At 38.7% G+C, this 22500-nt stretch overlaps 2 protein-coding genes across 13 annotated transcripts in view; one reads left to right on the forward strand and one right to left on the reverse strand.

Moving 5' to 3' along the window:
* Positions 1-14731, forward strand: part of P2RY14 (purinergic receptor P2Y14) — a 63723-nt gene extending 48992 nt beyond the window's left edge. For 2 of the 6 annotated variants that reach the window (XM_032263189.1, XM_032263182.1), the window contains exons 2-3: positions 7540-7646; positions 12455-14731. In XM_032263189.1, coding sequence (XP_032119080.1) covers positions 12536-13552 — 1017 coding nt within the window. In that variant the 5' untranslated portion in view covers positions 7540-7646; positions 12455-12535 and the 3' untranslated portion in view covers positions 13553-14731. Of the gene's footprint in view, positions 1-3401; positions 3508-7539; positions 7647-10837; positions 10857-12454 lie in introns of those variants that run through there. The other 4 variants (XM_032263213.1, XM_032263204.1, XM_032263198.1 and 1 more) reach the window with 3 other exon arrangements.
* The window catches only part of MED12L (mediator complex subunit 12L), a 363897-nt gene that overhangs the window by 209906 nt on the left and 131491 nt on the right, over positions 1-22500 (reverse strand). The window lies entirely within an intron of this gene.

A 22500-nucleotide genomic window follows, 5' to 3' on the forward strand; every position in this document is an offset into this window, starting at 1 on the left:
GGCTATTTTCCTGGCCCCCAAAGTTCAGCGCTGGGCAAGACTGTATGACCACGTATCCATCGGAGGTCACGAGGTGCCTATGCCACACCTCACCCTCCACTGGCAGCTCCCATGATCCACTTGCATAATCACAAAGTGAAGACAGGCTGGAGTTCTTAGACACGCCCAATATGCCAGACTCCAACTCTGCCACAAGCTCTGCTAAAAGTGTTTTGAGGGAAGTGGTTAGAAAACAAAGACTATGTTTGGACATTATCGGTTTATAATCCATCCTAATCCAGCCCCTATTCTATGCATAATCGAAAGTTGAATCTATTTGTAGCAGAAATTCAGATTTCTTTTATCTTCATGGGTTGTGAAGTTTGTGAATAGGAAGATCAAGAGGGAATCAACAGAGGGCTGAGTTTATGCATCGGTGGAAGAGGAAGTTCTTGGGTATCTGCAATTCGGCCTAAGAACACTCAGATATTTCTAAACGTAAAAACTTTAGCACAGCTCCTCATTGAAAGTATGTGACCACAGCATTCAGCCAATTTTAAGTTATATTAACACATGTTGGTCACTGACCTGGATTCTAACTGAAGGTAAAGTCAATGGGTCATAGCAGGAGTTAGGATCAAGTGACCTGATCAAGAGCTCACATCTAATGTCACAGAAAACTGGCTGAAGGTAACAGCAGGGAGCAGAGCAGCAAGCAGTGCCAGGAGCCCCAGGGGATCCGCTTGTGGCATCCAAACCAGATGCAACAAATCCGGGTTTTTCCCTACAGAAGAGTTTCCACCATTTATAGGTTAATGTTACTTGTTGTAATCACCATTCATGATGTTCGACTCTATAGCTCTCTTTATGTCAGTGGAGATAGAAAGCTGGGTCAAAATTAAAATCAGAAAATCATTTTAAACACTTTTAGAAACTGGCAAATAAAAAGAAGGTTCTCTATGCTGCAGTTTCTGCAAGATAACTGAAGAAACTGAAGGCATCCACATCGTGCAGAACCTTAAACTCAGATGAAAAAAAATAATATATACTCTCAAGCGTACACACATGCACATTCCTTTCCTGAAAAAATAGAAAATACTGGCTGATTCCTCAAGATGCGACTCCAGGAAAACGTTGAAGGGCCTGTGTACAGGATCACATTCATAGAAAACATGCTGCCTCCACATTCTTTCAGGAGCAAGGGAGACCTGGCTTGGAGTCAAGCAGACATTAGCCTGAATACTGTCTGGCTATGAGCTAGCTGCCCTTTGATGAGTTATGTAACCATTTTAAGAATCAGTTTCTTCATCTGTAAAATGGTGGTAAAGGTTACTCATTGGCAAGGCTTCATCACGTTACCCAAGATCTTAGGCCATCCACGTTCCCCCACCATGATAGCATCTTGTGGCAGTCTTGATGCGTGTTCCTATAGCTCTCTTACCCCAAAACAACTTCCCTCTTCTTAGCCCTGCTAAAACCAACTCATTTGTCAATATTCATTATCACATGGTCCAGGAAGGCTGCCCTGATGCCACCATTCCTGAAGCTGGATATGTGCTCACTCTGTTCCTGTGCTTCCTTCTTCAATGATGGTCCAATGTCACACCTTGAAGTGTCCCTCTGTTCAGCCTCCCCCTAGACTGGAATCTTCCTGAGAGTTCCCTGATATGTTTCCACAGGGCATGGCAAGCAAGTTCTGATGGCTTTAGTGAGAAAATGAACAAAAGCCTTGGCAAAGGAAGAAATATCAGGGATAAAGAGGAGCCAAAGGTTACAATGTACTTTAGAAACAGAAGATTTCAACAAGGGGAAATCAATGATATCTAATGCTGCAAAGAGGTCAGGAAACAGGATAACTGAGAAAAAGACAACAGACTTAAAAATTAGGTCCCTGACAGCTTCTGAGAAGTGTGGTGAGTGTCAAACATTTAATGCTCTGGGTGATGAAAAAAGATAAGGGGTGGGAGGGTTCCTTCTTCTGAGGGTGAAGGAGAAAGTGAGATTCTCCTTGATTGAGCCTAGAGAGGGCACAGACAAGAGTGCCCAGGAATGCAGAACAGGGATGAGACAGCCACTGGCAGGATCTGACAGAAAGCTGCAGTGGTTTCAGTGTCCCTTTCAAAATTCATTTGAAATTGATTTGCCATTGTGATGGCATTAAGAGGTGGGACCTTTAAGAGATGATTCAGTCATGAGGGCAAAGGCCTCGTGAACAAATTAATGATACTATCACAGAAGTTGGCCCTCTTTTTCTCTCAGTCTTGCATGCTCACTTGCCCTTCCACCATGACGCAGCAGGAAAGACTCACTAGATGCATCCCCTCCAACCTGGGCTTCACAGAATCCAGAACCATGAGTGAAATTCATTTTATTTCTTTATAAATGACTCGATCTGTAGTATTCTGTTACAGCAGCAGACAACAGACTAACACAGGAGCTAAGTAGAAGAAGGATTTCTGAGAAATAAGAGGAATGTAGCCAATTATAGAGAAAGAACAGTAACTTCTGTGAAATTGATTTGCATCGTGGACAGGTCTATGACTTAGAAGCACAGTACATTGTTTACCTAGCCCTAAGGAGTCACAGTGATGGGAGAGAAAGCCAGGGCCAATAGGCAGGGTGAAAGAAGTTCAAAAATATCCAGCTCTCCGTGGGAAAAGGCTAGGAGCCTCATGACAGACAGAATTAAGAAGCTCTAGTAAATAATATGAAATATTTTAAAGATACAAAATATATTTTAATAACATGACTATAAATATATGACACATAAATACTATGAAAACCATGTAGAAGATCACACAGGCATCAAAAAAAAAAAGTGTTACACATTAGGGCAAGAGAGATTAAAGTGGCAAGAAAATGGCTTTAGTAAGTTTAGAAACGTATACAATGATTACATACATCTATACTATTTTCTACTGACAAAGAATCAGCTAGATAACAAGTATTTATCTCATAGAAAAAGGTCCAGAGCACCATAATACATGGTGCTTTTGATGTCTGGACTGAGAGGAAGGAAAAAAATATAAAAGTTGTGCCTTTATAGGAACTGAACAAAGAACAGGAAGAAAAAAGCAAATCATAAGTGGGTACTGATAAAAGGATTATTTGAAGGCAATCCATTCTTCATAGATACTTTTATTTCTAATTATGAAATAATTTAAATATACAAAACAAAACTGTAGACACTAATGTTGGTAACACCAATGTACTAGTCACTAGTGTTAACAGATAGTAACATTAGGCATATATGACTCAAAATTTAAGAAATAAAATATCACAGATACAGCAAAATCCAAACACCCTACCACTTACAAGCTCCCACTTGTAAGTTAAAACGTGGTATTTGGTTGGGTGTAAGGAGGCTGGACTTGCTCCTACTTCCCTCTCTGGAAGTAAGCAATATTCTTTTCTTCTTTTAGGTTCAGCAGTTACATGTGCAAATTTGTTATTTGGGTATACTGTCTGACACTATCCTTTTGGGCTTCTATTGAACCAACACCCAAATAGTGAACATAGAACCCAAGAGTAAGTTTTTCTACCATTTTCCCCCTTCCTACCTTCCTGCTTTTGGAGTCTCCATCGTCTACTGTTCCCACCTTTGTGTCCATGTGTATCCAATGTTTAGCTCCCACTTATAAGTGAAAATATGTGGTATTTTGTTTTTCATTTCTGTGTTAATTCACTTAGGATAATTCACTTAGGCCTCTAGCTACATCCAAGTTGCTGCAAAGGACACGATTTATTTTGTATGGCTGTATAGTATTCCATGGTGTATATGTACTATATTTTCTTTAACCAATCCACCACTGATGGGGCACCTAAGTTGATTCTATGGTTTTGCTGTTGTGAATAGTGCTATAATAAACATGTGAGTGAAGGTGTCTTTTTGGTAAAACAATTTGTTTTCCTTTGAGTATATACCCAGTAATGGAATTGCTAGGTGAAATGATAATTTTATGTTTAGTTCTATGAGAAATCGCTATACTGCTTTCAATAGGGACTGAACTAATTTACAATCCCACGTATATAAGTGTTCTTTTTCTGCAATCTTGCTGACATCTTTTTTTTTTTTTTTTGACTTTTCAATAAAAGCATCAATGTTGTGAGATTAGAGTATATCATTTACAACCAGCACATGTTCCCTACTGCCCTAGGCCATTGAGATTATTACTCCATGCAGAACTTAATCTCCTTTGTTCCAAAGAAAACTTCATGATCTTTTAGGAATATTCTAAGTAAATATAAGATGATCACAATCACCACCTCTCAAGTAGGTATAAAATACTTATTTACATTTCCAAGAGACCATAAGGATAGGAAGATTATGATGAAATGTAATGAATAAACTTGGTCAAAGATCCTAGATTTAAGGGCTACCTGGAATATAATTTTTGTCTAAAGTCCCAACTACAACAAAAATATTTCGCTCTCATCACCATTTAGCTAACTCACAGAGTAGTACATGGGCCAGCAGCATATGATGCTGTATTAGCTATTTTCACACTGCTGATAAAGACACACTTGAGACTGGGAAATTTACAAAAGAAAGAGGTTGACTGGACTTACAGTTTCACATGGCTGAGGAGGCCTCACAATCATGGTAGAAGGTGAAAGGCACATCTCACATGGCAGCAGACAAGGAAAGAGAGCTTGTTCTGGACAACTCCCATTTTTAAAACCATCAGATCTCATGAGACCCATTTACTATCACAGGAACAGCACAGAAAGACCTACTTCCATAATTCAATCATCTCCCACCAGGTCCCTCCCACAACACATGGCAGTTATAGGAGACACAAGATGAGAGTTGAGTGGGGACACAGAGCCAAACCATATCTTCCATCCCTGGCCCCTCCCAAATCTCACATCTTCATATTTCAAAACAAATCATGTCTTCCCAACAGTCCCCCAATGCCTCAATTCATTTCAGCATTAACTCAAAAGTCCACAGTCCAAAGTCTCATCTGAGACAAAGCAAGTCCCTCTGCCTATGAGCCTGCAAAATCAAAAGCAAGTTAGTTACTTCCTAGATACAATAGGGGTACAGGCATTGGGTAAGTACAGCCATTCTAAATGAGAGGAACTGGCCAAAACAACGAGGCTACAAGCCCTACCTAAATCCAAAATCCAGCAGGGCAGTCAAATCTTACAGTTCCAAATGATCTCCTTTGACACCACGTCTCACACCCAGGTCACACAATGCAAGAGGTGGGTTCCCATGGTCTTGGGCAGCTCCACCTCTGTGGCTTTACAGGGTACAGCCACCCTCCTGGCTGTTTCATGGGCTGGCATTGAGTGTATGCAGCTTTTCCAGGCCAATGGTGCAAGCTGTCAGTGGGTCTACCATTCTGGAGTCTGGAAGATGGTGGCCCTCCTCTCACAGCTCCACTAGATGGTGCCCCAGGAGGAACTCTGTGTGGAGGCTCCAACCCCACATTTTCCTTCCATACTGCCCTAGCAGAGGTTCTCCAAAGAGCCCCGCCCCCACAGCAAACTTCTGCCCAGACATCCAGGCATTTCCACACATCTTCTGAAATCTAGGTGGAGGTCCTGAAACCCAAATTCTTGACTTCTGTGCAATCGCAGGCTCAACACCACATGGAGGTTGCCAAGGCTTGAGGCTTGCACCCTTTGAAGCCATGGCCCAAGCCCTATGTTGGCCCCTTTTAGCCACACTAGAGCAGCACACCAAGGGACACAGCACACCAAGTCCCTAGGCTGCACACACCACAGAGACCCAAGGTGGGGCCCATGAAGTCACCTTTTCCTTCTAGGCCTGCCATGAAGACCTCTGACATGCCCTGGATACATTTTCCCATTGTCTTGGGGATTAACTTTCAGCTTATCATTGCATACCCAGCTTGAATTTCTCATCAGAAAATGGGATTTTCTTTTCTATCGCATTGTCAGGCTGGAAATTTCCTGAACATTTATGTTCTGCTTCCCTTATCAAACTGAATGCCTTTAACAGCACCCAAGTCACCTCTTGAATGCTTTGCTACTTAGAAATTTCTTCCATTAGATACCCTAAATCATCTCCCTCAAGTTTAATGTTCCACAATCTCTGGGGTAAAGGCAAAATACCACCAGTCTCTTTGCTAAGACATAGTAAGAGTGACTTTTGCTCCAGTTCCCAAGAAGTTCCTCATTTCCATCTGAGACCACCTCAGCATGAACTTTAAAGTCCATATCACTATCAGCATTTTGGGCAAAGCCATTCAACAAATCTCTAGGAAGTTTCAAACTTTCCCACATTTTCCTGTCTTCTTCTAAGCCCTCCAAACTGTTCCAGCCTCAGCCTGTTACCCAGTTCCAAAGTCACTTCCATATTTTCAGGTATCTTTTCAGCAACATCCCACTCTACTGGTACCAATTTATTGTATTAGTCCCTTTTCATGCTGCGGACAAAGACATACCTGAAACAGGACAATTTACAAATGAAAGAGGTTTATGGGACTTACAATTTCATGTGGCATGAGGCCTCACAATCATGGTGGAAGGTGAAAGGTACGTCTTACATGGCAGCAGGCAAGAGAAGAGAGCTTGTGCAGGGCAACTTCCATTTTTAAAATCATCAGATCTTGTGAGACCCATTCACTATCATGAGAACAGCACACATACACCCACCCCCATAATTCAATCATCTCCCACTGGGTCCCTCCCACAACACATGGGAATTATGGGAGCTACAAAATCAGATTTGGGTGAGGACACAGGGCCAAACCATATCACATGCCAAACTCCAGACATAAGGAATCTCAGTCCTCATTTTAGCAAGATCCCAGGTAATGTGTATGCACCTTAAAGTTTGAGGAGCACTGATTTAAAGAATTCAGAAATATGAAAACCTAGACCAAGGCAGAACCAAATCCAATGACACTTTTGCTTAAACCTATCCTCTTCCTATCAGACCACATGGCTTTCAGGTGTTATCTCTGCAAAGTCCACACGTTAGTCTCATTAGACTGGTGGTAATCAAATGAGGGCAATTTTGTCCCTCAGAGGACATCTGGCAAAGTCTTGAAACATTTTTGATTACCCTAACTTAGGCAGGGGGTTTCTGGTGTCTAGAAGGCAGAAGTCAGAAATGTTGCTAAACATCTTACAATGCAGAGGACAGCTCCCCAAAACAAATAATTAGCTGGCCCAAAATATCAATAAGACAAAGGTTTTTAAAAAAACAAAACAATGAAAAAACCCACCTGCAATCAGACCTATGATTTCTTGGCTAAGAGGATGGATTGTTATATTCAGTCATTTGATAAACTGATTTGAGCATCCATATCCAAGGGAGGGGTGGAATATAAACCAATAACCAAAACCACTTCATGCCCAAGCTCTCAAAGGGTTTAAGTTCCTACAAGAGGCTAAAACCAAATCAATAATTATCAATACTGACAACAAACAGCAAATACAATGAAACAACAAATGCACATGTTGAAGTATTTCACAATTATACAAGTTGGAATTTAAGAAGTACAGACATATTTCCCCAATAGAAAGTCTGGTGCTCACTTAATTCTTGTTTGTTTGTTTTTTTTCTTTCCTGTAATGCAGGATCTTCAAATAAAAATCACTTTGGCCACTTCAAGACGACAAGCACTCACTGGGCAAAATTACTTCATTGAAAAGAGGCTTCATATTATGCAAAAAAATTTAAAAAGGTAATTTTTTAAATCTCTCAAGTACTATCAAGAGCTTTGTTGATTTCATCAAAGTGCTATGAAGGAATAATTCTTTTCTTCAGAGAAAAACTTACAGCTCACAATTAGGATGGTAGAAGGTGGTCTAATACAAGAGGAAAGTAGGTCATGGTATACAATTACACAGATGATTAATGAACTCAGAGCTGACTAAGCATGCTTTCATTAAGATTAATGTATTTCTGGAGTGAGCATTGCTTTGCATAGCCTTGTATCAATTAAATTCTGTCCAAAGAGAGAACCCTGAGGTTATAAGTAATACATGACAACTTGAAAACACCTCATGCAGCACAATCTTAAGGTATTACACTGTGCTAAGGGACAAGCACACTCACTATCTAAATCAGATTGAATCTGGCACTGACATTCTTTCTAGCTGTGCAAATAAAAATTGGTAGAAGGAAAGCAATCTACAAAATGTTCCTACTACACTTTAATAATTGTCTTTTGGCCTCATAAATCTCATTCTCCCATGTTCTTTAATTATGTTACCAAAGACGATAGTATGTTACCAAAGTGTTAGTAGACAATATAGGCTAAAACATTTCAAACCACTTCATTCTCATGTATCTAGATTTGTGAAACAAGGCAGAGTTTCACCTAAGAAAATTTTAAGACTTACACTGTTACAGTAACCCTTTTTAAAAAGTTTAGCTATGTATATAAATCTTTCTTAAATGTGATCTCTAGAATTTTTGACAACTTTCACTACAGAAATTCAGTGATAACATCAGAAGTAACTATCAATGAGCAGGGCTCCACAGACAGACACCTATACAAACTGGCTCACCAGAATGCCTGCTTACCCAGTAATCCAGTTAATCATCATCCAGAAGTCTTGTTCATCTCTTAATATTTTTGCTGTTGCCTACCTCTCATTTTTAATGGACTGGCATAAACTGGTAAGAAACAATGAATAAACTGAGTGAGAAGTGGGCAGGGAAAGGAAGGTTACTGAGCACACCAAGAGCTTCTTTTCTGATTCTTTTGATTCTTATTTATTTTTACATTGTTTGTATCAACATGAGGATAAAACTATTTCCTTCATTAGTGAAAAGATTTGAAGTGTCTTTAAGTTCCTGTATCAGGACAGTAAACCATCTCAATCTATACTAAAGGTAAGGAGAGGAGACTGAGGTCAAGGTCAAAATGATGCATGTCTTTTTTAATGATTTTGTCCTGATTTTCATACAACACATATTCCTGCCTTTTGGTCTGAATATATAATTTGGTTTCACTTGCCTTAAGAGAGCTCCTTTTCCACACATCTCTCAGTCTATTACTGGTCTGATCTGCCCTACAGAAAAGGCTACCATGCTCTCAGACATGAGCCTCAGGGAATGAACCCATAGGATAGAATGCCCTTACCATTAACACCACTGCTTTAAAAAAAAAAAAGAAAAGAAAAAGCAATATTTAAGAGTTCAAAAATTACTACCAAGAGTATCTTCAAATTTATCTTTAGTTTGTTCCTTTAAGATGAATAAATTTGTCTCGGTCTGAGCCTCTGCTGTATCAAACCAGACAGTGGCACGGCGTAGCAGATGCACCCAACTAGCATATCTAAACCTTTCATCCTAAAATGGAGTCCCATCTGCAATTGCATCAAAGCTGCCAAAATAGCAGTAAAGTGTCTGGGGAAAGGATCCAGGTAAGCTGTGTGCATTCACTCCATTTCAGGAGGCAAAGCTGCTTTAGAAGTTTACCTAGGTCAGCCAGCCCCTTCTATCCAACTCAAAGTGGTGGGAGCAGTGAAGGGGAATGGTGCATATGACCAGAGCATATGCATGCAGATTCCCAGCACCCTGAGGAATTGGAGAGCAGAGTTCTGGACCTGCAGCAACAGGCCACATGCAGCAATATTGTACCTCAGAAATATTAAAGATACAAGACTCTGAGAAAATAATTTTATAAGGGTTTCTATAAGAAAAGGAATTATGTCTCTCATTAAATCATTTCTGGGATTCTTTGCTATTTCTATAAATAGTGGTTTCTATATTTCTAAAAGGAAAGGAATTTGGCTCTCATTAAATTATTTCTGGGAAATTATTCACTATTTCACTACATAATTGTATATTACATAGTTAATATTTCTATTCCTCAAAATAACATCTACAGTTTATTTTATATTTTAAACTAAAGTGAATCCCACAAGTACCCAGCATCTACCAATGACAAGGCACTGGGGGGTTGTGTGCCTAGGACTGGGAAACCAAATTAGACCTGGAAATACAGCAGCGTGCATTCTCTCAAGCCCTGCAAGACTGGCATTTAAACCAAAATGCATCTAACTGTCAGGAGACAGTTACCAGAGAAATTAGTTACCAGACACAAACTCTTAGTCACAGTAGACAGTTAAAAATAAAAAATGTGCTCCCTCTCCCCATATTTAAAATATGAAACAGGCTGATATGCAGAAAGGCCATAGAAGACCTATAAAGAAGCAAATGAGTACAAACCCACTATGCCCAGAGCCAAGCACACAAGGCTAGAGGGAAGGGGAGGAATAGTGCCAGTGAAAGGTTTTGCGGAGCAAGTGATCTGGGGTACTCATTCCTTCTATAGCAAGTCCATAGAACTGACAAAATCAAGTGGCTATCAATATTGCTAGTTTTGCCATAAAGCAAAACGGAAGCACACAGGAAAGGAAAATATGCAGAAAGAAGATATTCTTGTGTAGGAAGTAGCACACAAGTTTACATGGATGTAATAATTTTGTGTGGAATGTGACTGTATTTCATATTCCATGTTTCCAAACATCCTTTTGTCACGCTTACATTTATTGACCTAGTTTGTCATTCACTGTGATAAGCACTGTGCTGGCACCACAAATACAGACGAAAAAGATGCATTCTCTGACATCAAGGTACCCACCATCTCCACAATCTTTCCTTCCCATGATCCCTAAATAAATCTTAAGAGCAAGGATTCATGCCTTGTATTGCCAGAGTACATACTCATTTATTTCACAAATATTTTAACTATCTAATGTCCTAATTATTATGCAAAGAATACAATGGTAAAAAAAAAAAAAAATGACATGTTCTCTGTCCTCTGAAGGAGCTTGTAGTAGAGGAAGAAACAAACAGCTGGAGAGAGGAGTGTTGTGATAGGAGGAAGACACAGGATGATAAGCACACACCCAATCCACCCCAAACAAGTCTCGGAAAGGTGAGGTTTCCTAAGGAGGGTGACAGCTAAGCTGAGGCCTTGAGGATGAAGAGAAGTTAGCCAGCCAAGAATGTATGGAAACAGTTTTCCACACAAATCAAAGTCTGTGCAAAGATCCAAGCTGACAGAAATCATAGAACCTAAAAGAAGGCAGAAGGGCCCAGGAAGGAAGAAATTCAGTGCTGGGAGTGGAGGAAGCAGGAGGCAGATCAAGAAGGGACTTCAACATTACAGACTTAAGACGTTCTGCTGAGGGCAAGGACAGACTCCTAAAGGGTTTTAGGCAGGATATTGGTATTACTCACATATAAGATGGGCAGTAAACATTTGTTCCAATATATCAAATAACCTTTCGAATTTAATTCTAGTCTTCCCTCTGCCCTAAATCAACACTTCCGATATCAGTGAACAATATACAGGATTCCTAAAGAATAGAAGTTCTGGATAACACCTAGCACAGCACTGTCCAATAAAAACATAATGTGAACCACATATGTAATTTAAAATTTTCTAGTAGCCAGAGTCTTAAAAAGGAAAATTAGGTGAAATTTAAGATTAATAATATATTTAATACAGTTTTTCTAAAATACTACTTCAACATGTGGTCAATATTAAAATTATTGAGATATTTTTCATTATTTTCATGCCAAGTCTGCAAAGTCTAGTGTACATTTTATACTTACAGAACATCTCAATCTGGGTTGGCCATATTTCAAGTGCTCAATACTCACACATGGCTAGTGGCTACCACATTGAACAGCACAGATGTAGAATGTACTTTGGGAAGCATGTTTCAGATGTTTAAAGTACTTTTTATCATGTTTTCTAATTTATAAAAATAATGGAAATCAGTTTTTCAATGGGAAAAAAAAACCAGAAAAGCTCAATATTTAAAAGGTGTGCATAATCCCATACCAAAAATGTCAGTTAACATTTGAATGTGTATGCTTTTTACACAGTCTTATGTCCAACATATATGTAGAGTATGCTTTTTTAAAAGAAAATCTGTCTGAATAGCACTTAATATGTAAATATTTAGAATGATTTTTATGAATCTATAAAAAAATTTTTTAGAAAAAATCCTATTTCTAACATACGTTTAAAAAATACATTATACATGGAATTCTGAATAAAATAAGACATTAATACTGCTTTTACAGTTACTACCTTTTAAGATTATACCTAAATGAGTGTTTCCTAGAACTCTGAAGTTTTACAGGGAACCACTATTATTTTAGGGACATGCTGGTCTCCACATTACCTAGAAGGTCTCACACTGCCCTGCTGCTTCAGTTTCTCTTTACTGCCACCTGTCTGCTCCATTCTTCCCTCTCCATTGCCCAAAAAAAAGGAAGAAAGAAGAAAAGGAAGGAAGAGGCAGGGAAAGCAGGGGGCGGGGGAGAAGGGAGAAAGAAAAAAGGAGGAAGTGGGAAGTGGGTAAAAGGGGAAAGAGAGAGGGAAGGGAGAAAAGGAGGGTCAAAAGAAAGGGAAAAACAGAGGCGGGGGAGGGAGGAGTGTCTAACTTACACAGAGTAAAAAGTTGGCTTCAAAAATTGGTAGATTTGACTATATTCATTGTTCTCTGCCTTACTATTCAGCAAGTATCTTAGAGGCCATAAGTGCCCTGTGAGTGACTAGTTCACGTATCTTTTCAGGCCTCTGCCTTCAGAAGTTACAAGATGATCAATTCGACCTCCACACAGCCTCCAAATGAATCCTGCTTTCAGAACATCCTAATCACTCAGCAGATCATTCCTGTGCTGTACTGTGTGGTCTTCATTGCGGGAATCCTACTCAATGGAGTGTCAGGATGGATATTCTTTTACGTGCCCAGCTCTAAGAGTTTCATTGTCTATCTCAAAAACATTGTTATTGCTGACTTTGTGATGAGCCTGACTTTTCCTTTCAAGATCCTTGGCGACTCGGGCCTTGGCCCCTGGCAGCTGAACGTATTTGTGTGCAGGGTCTCTGCCGTGCTCTTCTACGTCAACATGTATGTCAGCATTGTGTTCTTTGGGCTCATCAGCTTTGACAGATATTATAAAATTGTAAAGCCTCTTTGGACTTCTTTCATCCAATCAGTGAGTTACAGCAAACTCCTGTCAGTGATAGTATGGATGCTCATGCTCCTCCTTGCTGTTCCAAATATTATTCTGACCAATCAGAGTGTTAGGGAGGTTACACGTATAAAATGTATAGAGCTGAAAAATGAACTGGGACGGAAGTGGCACAAAGCATCAAACTACATCTTCGTGGGGATTTTCTGGATTGTGTTTCTTTTGTTAATCATTTTCTATACTGCTATCACGAGGAAAATCTTTAAGTCCCACCTTAAGTCAAGACGGAATTCCATGTCGGTCAAAAAGAAATCCAGCCGCAACATATTCAGCATCATGTTCGTGTTTTTTGTCTGTTTTGTACCTTACCACATTGCCAGAATCCCCTACACAAAGAGTCAGACCGAAGATCATTACAGCTGCCAGTCAAAAGAAATCTTGCTGTATATGAAAGAATTCACTCTGCTACTCTCTGCTGCAAATGTATGCCTGGACCCTATTATTTATTTCTTTCTATGCCAGCCATTTAGGGAAATCTTATGTAAGAAACTGCACGTCCCATTAAAAGCTCAGAATGAACTAGAAACTTCCAAAACCAAAAGAGGAAATACAATGCTTGAAAGCACAGAGACTTTGTGAGTTCCTACCCTCTTCCAAATAAAGACCATGTGTGCATGTTGTCACCAATTACATAACAGAAATGAAGAAATATGTGCCTCATCATAAGTAACATCTCTATCATTACTATCCAATTTAGTTCAATAAAATTCATGTAAGTTTCCATCCTTTTTGTAACATTAAAGAAAACATATCCATCAGTAATTTCTCTCCTAATACTGACCTTTCTATTCTCAGTTAATAAAAAAAAAAATACATACAATTATTCAATTCTATTCTATTAAAATAGGTTTAAGTTTATAACCACTAGTGTGGTCAGTTAATGTAGAAATTTAAATAGTAAATAAATAGGAAGTAATCAAAGACAATTAACTCAGGCGTTGTCTTTCTCTAAACACGAGAATCTAGTCTGTAATTGTTTTCCACACTGTACTTAAAACCCAACTTAAAAGCAGGCACAGATTGATGAAGGGCTAGAGGGCTGTTTGCAACAAAAAAGTTGTTTTCTCTTGATTTGAAGAGCAAGATAAGCAGACACCCATAAAATCACTTAAGAAACCCCTTACTGGTTTATTTCAAGGCACTGCAAAGGAAAAGGGATATTAATTGTATACTTAGCAAGAAAAAAATTTTATCTGATGCGCTTTGAGGATATTATATATGCTAGATATGTCTTCTACAAAGATTTATCATGCCATTTAATGAGCCTGGGGTTCTGGTGTTAGAATAGTTTTAAGTAGGCTCTACCAAGAGAAACTAAATATTGGCATATGTTATTAGCAACTTCCCCTGTTCAACAGTATGGGAAAAATAAGTGATTGTGGAAAAAGTCACACTCACACCCTAGAACATATATTATTCTACTGGGGAATAGGAAAGGAGACCATTTTCTTAGAAAGCAAATGAACTTGATTTTTCTCATCTAAAATTTCATGAATTTGTGCAAAATAACACATAAAATGAAAATTCAAAAATTCACACATCATCTTTTCTGGAAAAACAGGTGAATTTTACATCTAGAGATATGGCATATGGTTACTGGCTTATGAGCTACTCAAACTAAACTATTTCTCTGCTATTAACTGGCTAGAAGACACTCATCCATTTTTCAAATGTTCTTTCAAAATATCTTTATAAGTAATGTGTGTATCTATTTCATTCTTTACTGTCTATATACTAATAAAGAAATTTTGTAATACTTTTTTTTCTTAATAATCAACATTTGAGAAAACATTACCAGATTTCCTCACAGCCAAGACATAGGTGGTTTCTTTCTATGATCAATTATGCATGCTAATACAAGGGAGACAGTTACATAGAGAATTAAAAAATTCTGCCAATGACTTTTCAGAATAAGTACTGCAGATTGGGCATAGTGGCTCACGCCTATAACCCCAATACTTTTGGAGGCAAAGGTGGGCAGATCACTTAAGTTCAGGAGTTCAAGACCAGCCTAGGCAACATGGTGAAACTCTGCCTCCACCAAAAATAAAATTACCCAGACATGGTGGCATACAAATATAGTCCCAGTTACTAGGGAGGCTGAGGTGGGATGATCACCTGGGCCTAAGAGGCAAAGGTTGCACTGAGCCATGATTGTGCTACTGCACTCCAGCCTAAGCAATAGAGCAAGACCCTGTGTCAAAAATAAAAAGAAAAAAGAAAAGAAACAAAAGTACTTCATATGCTCTATACCCTCATCAGTATTTTAGGCAAAACTCACAAAAAAATACCCTAAATTGAGGAAGAGCTAAACAGGTTTGTTCCCCCTCAATATCTACTTTCAACTGCACTGACAGTTTCCAATTCTGGATCAATTGGCCTTTCTCAAAAAAAAAAAAAAAAAAAAAAACGAAAATTGCTCTGCTATCACAAATGTGCTTGGTAAACTAAGCTTGTTAAAATTGTTTAGCTAACCACATCTGCAAAAAAAAAAAAAGGCTGTGTTTATTCTTTACAACTTACATTGACCAGGACAAATGAGTAAATATTAGGGTTTTGAATGCCCCCAACTGGGCCCTCTTAAAAAATGAAAGTAAAAAAGAGAAGTGAGTAGCACCGAGAAATGCCTTTGTAAACCTGTGCTAAAGTAGAATAGCAATGCAAAAGATTTTTCAGGAAGCAACATGTAATGTAGATAAAGATATTGTGAAGTAAGAGTTGAGTAACAGTTACTGCCTATTAGAACTTTCAGGTCCAGAGTAATAACTAAAAACCAAGTGGCAGACCACTGGCAATAACAAATTAACCCAGAAACTTCCCAGAGATCACTAGCACTAGTGTAGGTGGGCAACAGTAATCTTTAGATTATTCTAACAGTGTAATCTAAAGAATTCAGAAATTCTAGAAAACACCCTCACACAAAGCTGTGCTTATACCTGATGATGTTAGTCAAGTATGTGTCATTAGTTCTGTGTTCTATCCTTAAACCTATGGCTGCCATCTATAGCTTTTATCTAACTCTGGAGACAAAGTATCAATCAATATGAAAATTACCTTTAACATCAAGAGATAACATTATACAAATTACAACTATAACAGATCACCCCCTAAAACGACTTTCCACGTCCTTTTGTAGATAAAGCTATGGTGCAGGCACACCAGTGGTTCAGGGTGCCCACCAAGCTTACAACTCAGGGGCCTGCAGAAGGCACTATAAACACAACTGCGAGGAACAGGGGAAGCTAATGACAATGGTGTGCTGAGAGCCTATGCCTCACCAAGAGGGGCCAAAGGACTCTTAGCTCTAGTCAATTATTTCCTTACTTTTCAAGAAACAAAAAGTCACAAAGTTTTTACATTGCTGGGCCACCATTGAAAAGAAAATATGCTTGTGGATGGAATATGCCAATGGCTGCTCTGTAACATGTGGAATGCAGCAATCTCACAGAAAGGTAATGAAAAGTGACTCATGACAACAACTAAAAATCTCCCTTTAACAGGAATCCTTACATTCTGTTTTCATGCATACGTGATTCAACTACCTATACAAAATGGTTTAAAGTGTTTTTATAAAAGGAATATTTTGAGATAAGAGTAATCAAGAAACAAGTCATAGAAAGATCATAATCATATAAAAAGATTACACGGCTGGGCACAGTGGCTCCCACTTGTAATCCCAGCACTTTGGGAGGCCGAGGCAGGTGGATCACAAGGTCAGAAGTTTGAGACCAGCCTGTCCAATATGGTGAAACCCCATTTCTACCAAAAAAAAACAAAAACAAAAACAAAAAAATTAGCCAGGCATGGTGGCACATGCCTTTAGTACCAGCTATTCGGGAGGCCGACGCAGGAGAATCACTTGAACACAGTAAGCGGGAGTTGCAGTGAGCCAAGATCTGTGAACTGTACTCCAGCCTGGGCAACAGTGAGACTCCATTTCAAAAAAACAAAAAAAGATTACACACTGACATCTACCCACTGAGGTTGGTGAAACCTGCAATGGTCTTTTACAAAATACTGTCATCCCTAGTGCTCATTTGTTCGTCATTTTCAGCCTCCATCCTTTTTCTCAGAAACAGAAGCAAAACTTTTCCTTTGGGAAACTCATTTTGTCCTATTCTCAACCATGCAGCTATCATATGCAGCTGACCCCATCTCCCACATAAGGGACCAGCCATAATTGACTCTAGGCAATCAGCATGTCCGATTCCACTGGCCCCAAGCTGAGATGGAATATGATCCAATTTGACCTAATGAGAGCAAGTTCTCAGCTTCTGAAAACATTATCTGGAGGGTATACCACGAAGATATAAAGTCTAGAAGCACTTCTTTCATCTGGCTCTCATAGGGAGAGAGCCTAGAGCACCCTATGAGTTGAAATTGATACCATGGAAGACACACTGAAGACATGGTACAAACCCAGTCCTGGTTACAAAGCTGAGTGCCTGTATCAGTCCTCATCTAAAACCATCCCATAGCCAATAAGCCTTTTACTGAATAAGCCCAATTTTAATGGTTTCTTTTCTCTTTCTTTGGGCAACTACAAATGAGAAACTCATGATACACTGGATTTATCTAACAATCTAAAGAATTCAGAAATTCTAGAAAACACCGTCACACAAAGCTGTGCTTCTACTTGATGATGTTAGTAAACTATGTGTCATTAGTTCTGTGTTCTATCCTTAACCCTATTGCTGCCATCTGTACCTTTTAACTAACTCTGGAGAAAAAGTATCAATAAACATAAAAAATACCTGTAACATCAAGAGATAATATTACACAAATTACAAATGTAACAGATCAGCCCCCAAAAATGACATGGGATTTCTTCTGGGTAAGCAGCACTGTGAGGGTCTGTGTGTTTGCTATTGTGCAGTCTGCAGCAGTAAAAGCCATTACTTCCTTTTGGTCACCTATTTTCCACAAGACTCCAATGGCATGTGGATTACCGTTTCATGACAAGACATCCCCATCAAAAAAACCACTTTTACAAAATGTAGCTTTCCTTTCCCACAGGTCACTTTTCAAAATGTTTTAACCTCTTTATAGTACTGCTTGTACAAAATGATAAATGCCATATTAATTTCTCTGCAGTAAATGTATGTTATAAATATTACATGCAAACCAGCTACAGAAAGAAACAAAAAAGTGCTCCCCAAAGCAGTCTCAAGATTTTGAGGAAATACAAGATGTTACTGCATTCCTATCTCCCCCTGCTTCAATAAAAGTTGGGTACAAGTATGAAAGGCATGTTATAAAAACAGGCCCACCTCAATAAACAGCAAAATTTATGACAAGTATTCTTACAGATAAAGCTTATGAGACTACTTGTTCCTTTTTGAAGGTGTTCATTGTATGATTCCATGGCTTCTCTCATGGTCACAGTCATGGCCACTGGGCACTTCACTCCACTTCCCAAACACTGTATCATGTTTTGGGGACCTATGACACAGGACTTAAGACCAGGGAGTAAATCTGTTCTTTATCAGCCTCACCAGCCTTAATCCCCATGGTATCAGCCTGGCAAGGGAAGCTCACACCTGCACTACTTCTCCCTTCTCTCCCAAATCCTCCATCATTTGAGGACCTGCTACACCTGCCCCAAAAGTATGTGACAAAGGGATTATTTCCTGTCATTCCATTTCCTGACACATATGAACACCAAGAAAACATGGCCCTCATCATATCCATACAATATTACATATTACTTAAATGCTTGATGTTCTGTTTTCTTTTTTGTTTTGTTTTGTTTTGTTTTGTTTGAGACAGAGTCTTACTCTTGTCACCCAGGCTGGAGTGCAGTGGCGTGACCTCAGCTCACTGCAATCTCCACCTCCAGGGTTTAAGTGATTCTCCTGCCTCAGCCTCCCAGGTAGCTGAGATAACAGGAACCCGCCAGCACGCCTGGCTAATTTTTATATTTTTAGTAAAGACAGAGTTTCACCATGTTGGCTAGGCTGGTGCCAAACTCCAGACCTCTAGTGATTCGCCCATTTCAGCCTCCCAAAGTGCTGGGATTAAAGGCATGAGCCACCACGCCCAGCCTCAATGTTGTTTTCTAAGCTAAAAGAGTCTCTACATTTAACTTGCAGCTTTTTTCAAGCTGTTATGTTCTACTTTTAACTACTATCTTTCTAAAGGAATATTAGCTCTGATATCATCTTGACTGCATGAGAAGGCAATCCTCATAAAAACCAATTTCAATCCACATCAAATTCACTTTCTTGTTAAGAAAAACATGCGACTATAAAAAAAAAAATGTCATGGCCAAGTGTAGTTTTTATCTGACTAATAGTATGAAAGTAGTTAGGTGCAAAATAAGAAAAATGCTCTTTTTAAGTAAGAAAACCAGCATTTCCATCAATGCTATCCAAAATAAGAGCTCCTTAAGTGTTTACAAAGCATATTCAGAATGTTCTGGTTAATGACAGATAAGGCTATGAGAAATATTTAAAACCTAAATGAAAAAGAATAAAATAAAAATCTATCTAAGCTATATCAAATAAAAACTTTGTAAACCAATAAGCCAAATTCACCTTTCTATCTGCCCAACCTGCTTCTCTCCTCAGACTTCCCTTCCCAGGAATGAAAGCTCAGTCTCCTCTCCTCCCTCTCCACCGCACGACACAGTGATTTCACCTCCACAATGGTCTCAGCTATTACTACCCTCCCATGTAATTTCAGATCCCTTATTGCTTCTCACTTAAAATGACTGCAGTCATTCCCTAACTGGTTTCTTATCTTCCACTTTCTCTTCTAACCAAGCAAACTCCAATGCTGGCAGATATACCTAATACAGCTGAATGGACAGCTCCTTCCCCTCTTATAACCATGAGCTCACCAACGCTTATTTTATTAAAATCCCAGGGAGCATCCAAGATTTGGTCTCAGTCTTTTCCTCACAGAGACACCTAAACCCCCAAATTGTCTGACAGTCCCCCACAAAATTTCTCATACTCCAATTATCTGTGTCATCCCCCAAGCATATTATCTTGTAGCTCAATCTGAAGAAGCACCCATCCACCCTACCTCAGCCAGGAGCATTATACTTCCTGGATTCTCACAGGTTCTAACAACACATAGCAGTTAATAAGATTTTCTTATTACTCCTTCACAAAGTATAAAATATTCTCTAGAAAAGCTAAGGAGGCAGCCTGCAATCGATAAATTTTGCTGTTATAATTTTTCATAAATACTTGATCAAGAAATATTCACATGGCTGGGTCTAGTGCTGTGCACCTGTAGCCCCTGTTACTCAGGAAGCTGATGCAAGAGGACTGCTTTGAGCTAAGGAGTTTGGGACCATAGCCTGAACATAGCAGGCTATGATCAGACCTGTGAATGACAGCCTGGGCAATGTAAGAAGACCCTGTTTTTTAAAAAAATAAAAATCAAATGGCTAGGAAAAGGGAGACGTTCTCCAAAGAACGTTCTCCTGGAAAGTAACTGAAGAGTTTTTAAAATGTGTTCTGTGCTTTGAAGATGTGTTATTCTTAAGTTTATTAGAAATAGACCATATACAATCAAATGGAAAAAAAAGCATGAAATTCAGTGATGAAAAAGAAACAAGATAATCTTTAAAAGTTCTTTATTATGAACTTCCCCACCATAAATTATTTTATAACCATGGACCAACCAGCAGTCACACCTCACAACCAAAAGGTAAAATGTTGATGTGATAACACTACAGAGTCAATAAAAAAGGCAGACAACCAAAGGACTGTCAAGGGGAAATGACAGGGGAATGTACGTAGTCATTCGTTTAACTGAGTTCACGTTCCAAGAATGTGTAAAAACAACCTTTGCCTTCAAATCATTTCCAAATATGTATTCTCCATTTCATTAAAGAGAAAAAAACAAGGCAGAATTTAAATAATAGAGAAACAGTAACATGGAAACTGTATATCTGCATTTCACTTTAAAACTACACTGCCTAATCATATCTGTCACTCTCAGATTTAAAGCTACCAATCTCAGAGCACAGAAAAAAATCTTTGGGCTAATCCAGGTGGGACAGAGAATTATGTGCAAAAAACAAATTATTTTCTTTCCAAACATAACCCTGAAGCACAGTGGCTCCACAGAGAGGGCTGACTTTTGAAGTTGCACAGGCTGTGGCAGAAGTGACTGATCATAAAAATCATACAGATGTAAACTATTTTGACCTAAGAGCATCCTAAATTCACATTCTGGAGATTGAAAACTCCATGAGTAAGGTGAGAACAGTGGGACACTGTTCCACTACCCAGTGGCACACAAATTCAAATGGTTAAAAATACTAAATGGGAAGGGGGCCTGGACTGACTTGATGGCCTTCATTGCAATCATTGTCCCCAACACTTTCATTGTAAGAAGCATAATTCAGAGCTGAGAAGCCAGGGTCTAACTGTGCAGGTTTGGGTGGGCCTTAATTTCTTTGTACCTCAGCTTCCCCATCTGTAAGAGGCAGAATCTCCTGTATCTCACAGTTTATTTAAAAAAAAAAAAACAAGTCCTCACACCTGTGCCTGGCTTTGGCAGTGGCCACCCACCCCAACATTCACTTTCCCCTTCCTATTAGTTCCAAATGGCTTCCATGCTATATCTAAAAAGCAAATTTTAAAAACATTAAACGTTCAAAGCAAATATTTCTACTGAAATACCGTTGTTTGGTATTTGTGTTCAATAAAATCAAAAGCACCTTTTGTATGGATAGGAGAGTTGACTACAGAAAATATTTTCTTTCTCAATTCATAACTTGGGGGACAATTTAGCTCTAATTTTTATTTTACACATAGAAGATATCCATGAAATACTCTTAAGTTATGAAGAAATTATTTCTTAAACAAAAAGTACCGCCATGACCAAAATAAGAGAAAAATAGCTTCACCTCACTTCTTCCCACTTGGGTATTTTAGTGATGACATGCAACTTCCTGGAACACTAAGTATAGCCACAAATATTTGTCCTCAATGAAACAGAGAGAAAAAAGTGGCTTGTAGAAAATCAAATGGAACTTGTATAAAAAAATGAAAAATACACGTATTTCCACTATGAATAAACTTCCACACAAAGCCAGGTTAGCTAAGCTCATTCTCAAAAGGAGGAATATGATTCATCTCTCTGTTAAAAGATTAATTCTCATTATTCTAAAAATTAAATAGAATTCTGAGAACTAGGGCACTTTAGTGCTTTCACATTTGGCAATCCAGACACAGAAACTGTGGCTTGAGTGGACTTTTAAGTGCAATTGCTTGTACTTTTCAGTTTTGTCACTTCTCACTTACTTGTCTGCAAATTTGTCTTTTCTACAAGCATGCTCTTCAGTGAGTCCTGGACATCGATGAAGCATACATATCTTAAAAGAAAGATCCTTTCCTAGCCTACGATGATAAAGTTAACACTGGTTCTTAACATAAAAAGTTGGAGAAATATTTGCTTTTTCCCTTCATGTTTATCATTTATAGTCCTCACTGGCAAATAATAATCATACGAATTTAGGAGAATGTCAGAATACTAGAAACATGACCAATATCATCATAAGCATC

Source organism: Sapajus apella, unplaced genomic scaffold (assembly GCF_009761245.1).
Source record: "Sapajus apella isolate SASKATOON/1434 unplaced genomic scaffold, GSC_monkey_1.0 scaffold4, whole genome shotgun sequence".
Classification (NCBI taxonomy): domain Eukaryota; kingdom Metazoa; phylum Chordata; class Mammalia; order Primates; family Cebidae; genus Sapajus; species Sapajus apella.